This window comes from Oryza sativa, chromosome 2 (assembly GCF_034140825.1).
Source record: "Oryza sativa Japonica Group chromosome 2, ASM3414082v1".
NCBI lineage: Eukaryota > Viridiplantae > Streptophyta > Magnoliopsida > Poales > Poaceae > Oryza > Oryza sativa.
The window spans coordinates 29,759,026-29,766,967 of record NC_089036.1 but is presented as its reverse complement, the minus strand read 5'-3'; the positions used below and the strand labels follow the sequence as shown (position 1 = coordinate 29,766,967).

General features: G+C 38.6%; 1 protein-coding gene across 6 annotated transcripts; it reads right to left on the bottom strand.

The window, feature by feature from the left end:
* Positions 1-928: 928 nt before the first annotated feature.
* On the bottom strand, positions 929-5,331 carry LOC4330474 (carbamoyl-phosphate synthase small chain, chloroplastic-like). Of its 6 annotated transcripts, none has more exons than NR_174986.1 (12): positions 5,074-5,331; positions 4,782-4,824; positions 4,488-4,614; positions 4,235-4,323; positions 4,084-4,144; positions 3,927-3,994; positions 3,711-3,839; positions 2,812-2,918; positions 2,381-2,728; positions 2,026-2,135; positions 1,442-1,607; positions 929-1,329 (listed from the first exon to the last, which is right to left on the bottom strand). NR_174986.1 is itself a non-coding variant. In NM_001401940.1 (12 exons), the coding sequence occupies exons 1-12, from the start codon at positions 5,230-5,232 to the stop codon at positions 1,286-1,288; spliced, it is 1,422 nt and encodes a 473-aa protein (NP_001388869.1). In that variant the 5' UTR covers positions 5,233-5,331; the 3' UTR covers positions 929-1,285. The 6 variants fall into 6 exon arrangements, 4 of the variants coding, with proteins under 4 accessions (NP_001388869.1, NP_001388870.1, XP_015625686.1 ...); NM_001401940.1 differs by having other exon boundaries at positions 2,055-2,135; XR_003240510.2 differs by having other exon boundaries at positions 1,066-1,329; positions 4,773-4,824.
* Between the last annotated feature and the right edge of the window lie 2,611 nt (positions 5,332-7,942).

The following is a 7,942-nucleotide window of genomic DNA, read 5'->3' as shown; positions in this document are numbered from 1 at the left end:
AAATGTTTGTTTGCCCTTCCTAAAACTGTCTTGGAAATCTTTCCGCTATGAATTCACTTTACTCCATTTTAAATTTTATAAATAACTCCCGTAATATTCCAATATGAATGAGCATGTAAACTCAGTTCCATCAAATAATTCTGAGCGCTCCCACACTAAACAAAATTCCGAAAATATTTGTTTGCATTCTCCGAAAGGGCAGATTCCCATGAACTCCGCTGACATTTCTTTACGTTGGATGTGATGGGCCTATGATCTCAGGCCATCAAAAATGCAGATTCCTTTGCTATTACCCGACTAGATGCAAATAGCCAAAGATAGCCGAAAATCGTGGTAGATAGACACATGGACCCTACATGTTTATTCAGAACAGATTCTCCCCCAAATCCCTAGGACCAACCAATGGCCCGGACCACCGGCCATCAGCGATGGAAAATCCTAACCCTTTTTCTCCTCCTCTCTGCACCGTCAACTGGGTCAGAGCAAGCATCTAGCGGTGCATTTTGGATAAACGAAAAAAGCTCTCATGCACGCACATCAAAAGATCTTCACAGAAGTTGTCCCCATCGGATAGCACGAAAGTTTTTCTATCAGGAAATAAAAAGTCGACAACAACGTTAAGCATATCTATGGCAAATCAGCAACCTAGCTTACTAGCCTGGGAGAAAAAAAATATTCCAATGATTTGCCATAGTGATCTCCTGACCCCTTTTTTATATTCAGGCCGAGTTTAGTTCCAAATTATTTCTTCAAACTTTTAATTTTTCTATCACATCAAGACTTTCCTATACACATAAACTTCCAATTTTTTCATCACATTATTCCAATTTCAATCAAACTTTTAATTTTGGTGTGAACTAAACACACCCTCAATAGTGCAAATGCCAAAGACCACTAATTGGTTTCTACTTGGGCGACAGGGATTTGTGGCGTCTGTAGATTGTTTTAGTGGAATTGATAAGATGGGGGCATGAGGGCATCCCTGTTGCACTCCAAGCCCATATGCATCGCAGCTTTTACAAGGCATAGGAATGTAAAGGATGGAAATACAGGAAGCCTGAGGACTGAGGAGTAAAATATTTTTGCATAGGCTGATTCAGTCACAAAGCAACTTATTCTCGAGTCCTTGACCCTCGCATTCAAGCTTGTCGGAGCTTATAATAAGGAAAGAAAAGCTACAGGTACAACAGATTATTTTGACTCTTGTGGCTCTCATCAGAAATCTGAAATAGAACCTCTCACCTCCCGGTTCAAGAACCAAACCCTTGTATCTTATATTTGCGCCTCACAATCTGTTGTTCTTCATCATCTCTATAAATTCACCAAAAGCTGTAAAGCACAAGAAACAGGATTAGTAAAATCAACACTTAACAGTGATAACACAAGTTGTGTTGGTACAACACTTTTCTCTAGAAGTACTATATTGTTCAAGGAAATGTACCCAAGTCAGAATCATGCGGCCCGGGTGAGGACTCTGGATGGTACTGAAGAGACAAAAGTTTCATCTTAGGGTACTGAAGGCCGGCACAGCTATTATCGTTGAGATTGATATGTGTTACTTTCACCCCTTCTGGAAGTGACTCTGGGTCAACAGCATAATTATGGTTCTGCAGAGAAAAATACGGTAAGACAATTGCAGATTGCACAGTAGTAAATGCAAGTATGACAAGTAAAACAAAGGGGAAAATAGCTAAGACTCAGAAATATGAATTAAATAAAAGGAAAATAGCAAGGATGCACACATTTCTCTTGGTGGAAAAACAACTTCTAATAATACAGAGTTACAAACAATACTACCTGACTCTCAGCTGATTTGGTGTATATGATTTTAGTCTAGAAGGATAGACTTGCTACTTCCTCCGTTTCACAATGTAAGTCATTCTAGCATTTCCCACATTCATATTGATGTTAATGAATCTAGATAAATATATGTGACTAGATTCATTAACATCAATATGAATATGGGAAATGCTAGGATGACTTACATTGTGAAACGGAGGGAGTAGTTGATTAAATTGGATATACCTAACAGCCTAAAGGTTCAAATTCATTACTCTCAGAAGCTCCAAGTTTTCATCAGGAAGTGTCACAGCGAGAAGTCCAGCACCTCTCCCAACACCAGTAATACGGAAAGCCTTTCAGGAAATAACATAGGATAGATCTATAAATCAATACGTAACAGAAAAGAACTATAATGGATATCAATGGTTTCTAGACTTAAAAACTTAAAACAGCAATCCTACAACAAGTTTCTATACCTCTAGTTAGACAAAACAGTTTATTGTACTGAAATTCAAACGGAAGGCTATTTCCCTCGAGAGTCAAAAAACATGAATCGCATTCAGTATCAAAACAGTAAGAAGTCAGGTCAGGAACAAACTTGTGCACTTATGTCGACACGTCCACTTCGAAGGTCACAAACAGGATGATTTCCTCCATGATGACCAAACTTCATTTTAAATGTCTTCCCACCAAGAGCTTGCCCAATCAATTGGTGGCCCATACAGATGCCAAACACAGGAACCTTCCCTATTATTTCTTGTACTGTCTTCACAGCATATGGAACTGCAGCTGGATCTCCAGGACCATTGCTAAAAAACACACCATCAGGCTTCAAGTTAAGTACCTCAGAAGCAGGCCAATTGGCTGGAACAACAGTTATCTTGCATCCATATGACGTCAAACGTCTCAAAATATTGTGCTTGATTCCAAAATCGTATGCGACCACCTAAATAAAAGGAAGCTAATGTTTAGATATGAGATTCATCTGAAGTGTTTCAAAAAAGAGAAAGGGACCAAACCAACACTGACATGAAAACTTTCAGTCGATTGACCCTTCTTGAATTCCCACTCTGAATCAGTCTTGTCTGACCATTCATATGGAGCATCGCATGTGACACCACTAATCAAATCAACACCTGCATAACATGAAATACCAGATCTTGTTTTATAACCAGTAACTTGAATAGTGTCTAAATATGGATGGAGGCAATCAATTTTGCCAATACACTATTCTAAATGATATCATTACATGTCAATGCTGGTGACACAATATTCATCATAAAGTGGACATGAAAAATACTCCAGATAGTTACTCTAATAGATCAGTGAAGGATAGCAAGCATCATAACCATGTGTCCATGTCATAAACATATGAAACTTCAATCGAGTTAACAATCTGCTTGACCAGCAAAACATAATAATATTCCTGAACCAGTACGCGGTTAAATAATAAATAGTCCACGTTAATTTCATTAAGCCTAGTACTATCATGTTTGCAAGGTAATTAATTATTTTTTAAGACTTAAGAGTAAATTGCACTGTTCACCAGGTAGAATTATCACTTTGCACTGAGTTCAGCACACACTTTCACTTTAAACCAGAGTAGATCGAATAAGTTTCATTTTGCACTAGGTTGCTTCATATAACTGAAGGGAAATCTTGTCAAATCTTATCAAAACGTTTTTTTTTTAATTTAGACCATGTTTCATGAAGTTTCATTTAGATTTCATGAAATTTCTATATGTTTGATGATGTATCCTGGTGTTAAGCGAAACTTATTTCGATGCACCTGGTGTAAATAGAAATATGTGCTAAACCTGGCGTAAAGAGAAACATGTTACAATCTACCATGCAAAGTGCAATTATATTTATTAAAGGAGACAGACAATTATTCAAGGACATTACTGCTTGAAGAGAGCATAGCATACCAACAATTTTCCAATTTTTTGCCATTTCCAACAACTCATCATCGGTCCGAGATTGATCAGTACTTAAGACACCAATTAGACTACCATCTTCTCGTAATCTCCGTGTTATGGCGCGTGTGTCCACATCATCTGCATATAAAGCAAATTGATGGTGTTTATTGTTGCTTTTGTTGTTTGTCGGACATAGAGAGCAATGTATCAGGTGACAATACTTACATATTCCCATAATGTTTCTCTTCATCAGATACTCTTCAAGTGTTTCTGTGCATCGCCAGTTGGATGTACTACAGAGAAAGAATACCAATTTAACAACATTAGGTGGTTCTCTTAAAGTTCCAATTATGTCAACCAATACTAGGAAAAAATGGTTTACCATATGCTTAGATTCCTTATGATCAGACCAGCAAGGAAACATCGGTTCGATTCTTCATCATCTGCATGAGCATTCTAATTTGTTAAAACTTACAAGCTATTGTGGAAATGGCATCATATCATGATTATTGACTAATAGAAAAGATACGGACCAGGATTAACACCAGTGTTTCCAATATGTGGGTTGGTCATGAGGACAAATTGACCAGCATAGCTTGGATCAGTCAAAATCTCTTGATACCTGCAGCCCATTTGATGAGGTTAGTTGTTTCCTGTTGTCAATAAGCAGTACGCGCGTCTCAACTATTTGATGAGGTTAGTTGTTTCTCTATCAGGAAGAACAATAAGCACATCTCAACCACAACAGGAAACAAATGCCATCACTCAAACGGTTAGTTGATTTACCCTGTCAAAGATGTATTAAATACCACTTCACCAACTTGTGTTCCTGAAGCACCAAAAGACTTGGCCTTCCAAACTGAACCATCCTCAAGAACGAGCCGAGCATCGCTGAGCTTCCATGGTCTTTGCACTGCACGAAGAATCCAAAAATGGTGAAACAGTATTCATCATCTTCTTAACTGTGGAGCACAATTGCCTAATCGCAAATCCGTAGCAGAACCCTGAGCACGTATTCCGCGCTGCGACTGCAAAACTAGAGCGATTCGAATCAGCTAGCGAAAAGGCAACCTGACTCACCTCCATCATCCACCACGGTACCACTCTGCACGCCACTGACAGCCTGCACACGGAAGACAACACAAAACAACTCAATTTTCGCGCGGATAAAACAACCATCGACAGACGAAGCTGTTGATGGTGTATGACGGATTCAGTCTTGCAATACAACGGGACTAAAACTATGGCGAAGGCTTCACGGGAAAGCACAAAAGCCAGATATACCAATCAGTACACTCCTCCCAAACGATAGGTAGGTAACAAGGCCCCGCCGGCGAAGCTAAAGCAGCAGGAGCAATCCACTCGCGCTCACCTTGGCAGCACGGACGCCGAGGAAGCGGCCCCCGTCTCGCCTCGGGCCGACGGTGCGAGGCCCTGAGGGGACGGCGACCGACCGAGCGGCGGCGGCGCGTGGGCTGGCCGCGGACGGGCGCAGGGAGGGCGCGGAGGCCGTGGCCGGAGGCGCCGCCATTGGTGGTAGGGTGCGGCAGCGGTAGGGGTTCACTGAGCTCGCTGCTGCTTGGTAGCCGGAGGGAGCAATCGGCGCCGCCTTGCCTTGTTGTTAGGGTTTGGGTTGGGGGGGGGGGGGGGGGGGGTTTACCTAGGCTGGGTTGGGTGTCCGTCGCGTCGCGCTCGGGTCGGGTCGGGTCGGCCTCCTTGAAGAAAAGGCCGTGTCCCTTTCCACTAGCGGGCCCACGACTGATAGCTGTTCGTAATCGTATTATTACTCCAACTCCATAATCTAATCCACATATTTTTATTTCGCTATTTTCTTTTTTTTCATTACTTTTGAAAAAGATGGCCGTGCGTTGCAACAGGTGAAGGTTTTTTTATTTTATTATTGTAATATACAGTTTAGTTAAGATGAAATTTACTATGAGAATTCGCTTGGATATATATATATTTTTTAAGAAAATCATGAGTTGCAGTTAGGATCGTTTCAAGTTAGCATGTGAGTTTTTTTACTGAGATTTTTTATAGGACGAATTTTGTATTTCCAAAAGCGAACGAACGTAAAAACCGACTCAAAATACGGATATGTATTTCTAAAAACGAATTTAAAAACCGACTCGTACACGGATGACGTAAGTACCAGCTAAAACATCTTCAATTTTTATAATAGTAGAGATTGATAGAATATCATCTTGAACCGTGTTAATTACCCATCACCTATGACAGATTTTAAAATTTAGGAAGAGATTAGACAAATTATTTTAGAACTTTGAAAATCAATCAATTCTCAAATTCTTATAGTTTGTTAGCATTAAAAATGTTATGTGTGGATTTGTCTTAAAAAAGTACTACCTCCATTACATATTATAAATTATTTAATTTTTCTCTTAATCGAAGCTTTTTAGTTTGGTCAAGTTTATAGAAAAAATTAGCACCATTTGTATCACAAATTAGTTTTATTAAAATTAATATTGAATATATTTTGATAATATGTTTGTTTGCATGAAAATGTTAGTATATTTTTCTAAAAACTTTGTCAAACTTAAAGGAGTTTGATTAGGAGAAAAAGTTAAACGACTTATAACATTAAACGGAGGGAGTACTATCAAAATTTTATAAACTTATTTTAATTTAAATATGATAGTGAAAATTTCAAAAGCTTCACTAATCTGCTCTAAAAGTTGAATATTTATAAACGGATGGATTAGTTCCGTGTATCCACACACCTGCTGTACTATTTTGTGGCCCAACTAGAAAGAAACATCAGGCGGAGGAAATAATCTGCTGGGCCCTTAGCAGGCGAAATATTGAACTAACCTACTGGGCTCTAGCGCGGAGTCACCGATAAGAAATGAGAATTTGAAAGGGAAAAAATAAAAATATATCTATACAACATACAGTATAGTACGGAGTACTCAGCAGCAGTAATAAGGAGTATAACTTACATATAGTGGGAGTGTTCGGTAAGCCAGCTGCAACGGCTACAGCTGTAACTGTGGCTGCGCATGTCGGCTGTTGCGTAACTGCAGCCCTGGTAGCTGAACGGGCCCAGTAAAGAGTACTTACTCTGTTCCAGAATATAAGAAGTTTTAGAGTTGGATATGGTTATTAAGAAAGTAGGTAAAAGTGAGTGGTGGAGGATTGTGATTAGATGATTAGTGGAGGTAGGTGAGAAAAGTAAATGGTGAAGAGTTATGATTGGTTGGAAAGATAATGTTGATAAAGAAGTTGTTATAATTTGGGACGGAGGGATTATAATTTACATAGATGATATAACTAGGATCTAACCATCCAAAGCAAGTTGCTGGCGCAGCAGTAGTGCATCAGTGACGCAAAGGAAATATTGTGATATCCAATCTCCCGTTCGCGTGCTGCTAGATGAATCTTGGAGCAAAATCCAGTGGTGAATGTTCTAAACAAAATCTAACGGTGAAAAGAAAAAAAATGGTTCCACACTACTTCCTCCGTCCCAAAATATAAGCATTTTTAGCATAGCGCCAAGTCAAATATTTGTAACTTTAACTATTAATAACAACAAAATAAAAAAGATCAAAAATGTAAAATTGATGTTGCTAGATTTATCATTAAACAAACTATAACTCTTTTTATTTAAAATATCTTACTTTTATAGATATTATTAGTCAAAGTAGCATCTCAAAAACCATGTTAGAGTAAAAAAAATGCTTATATTTTAAGACGGGGGAGTAGAAAACTATCGCCAATAATTTAGCGATTCCGAAAGATAAACTCATTGGGTCGGTCCGGTTTTGCTCGAGGTTTAATTTATTCTTTGTTTGCTTTGCACAGGACCGACACAGTTCGACCGACACCATTAGGGCCTGTTTAGATCCCACCTCAAAATTTTAAACCATATCACATCGATCGTTTGAACACCTGCATCAAAATATTAAATACAGGCTAAAATATAACTAATTATATAGATTGCAACTACTTTGTGAGATAAATCTTTTAAGCCTAATTACTTCATGATTTTGACAATGTGATGCTAAAGTAAACAATGCTAATGACGGATTAATGATGCTTAATAAATTCGTCTCGCGGTTTATTGACGGATACTGTAATTGTAATTGATTTTTTATTAGTTTCCGAACACTCTATGCAACAGTTTATATAATATCCGATGTGACACACCAACAACTTTACATCCTGGATTGTATTTGATTTGTGTGAAAATTTTGCAGGAAGGTGCTTGGAAAGCATGGTTAGAG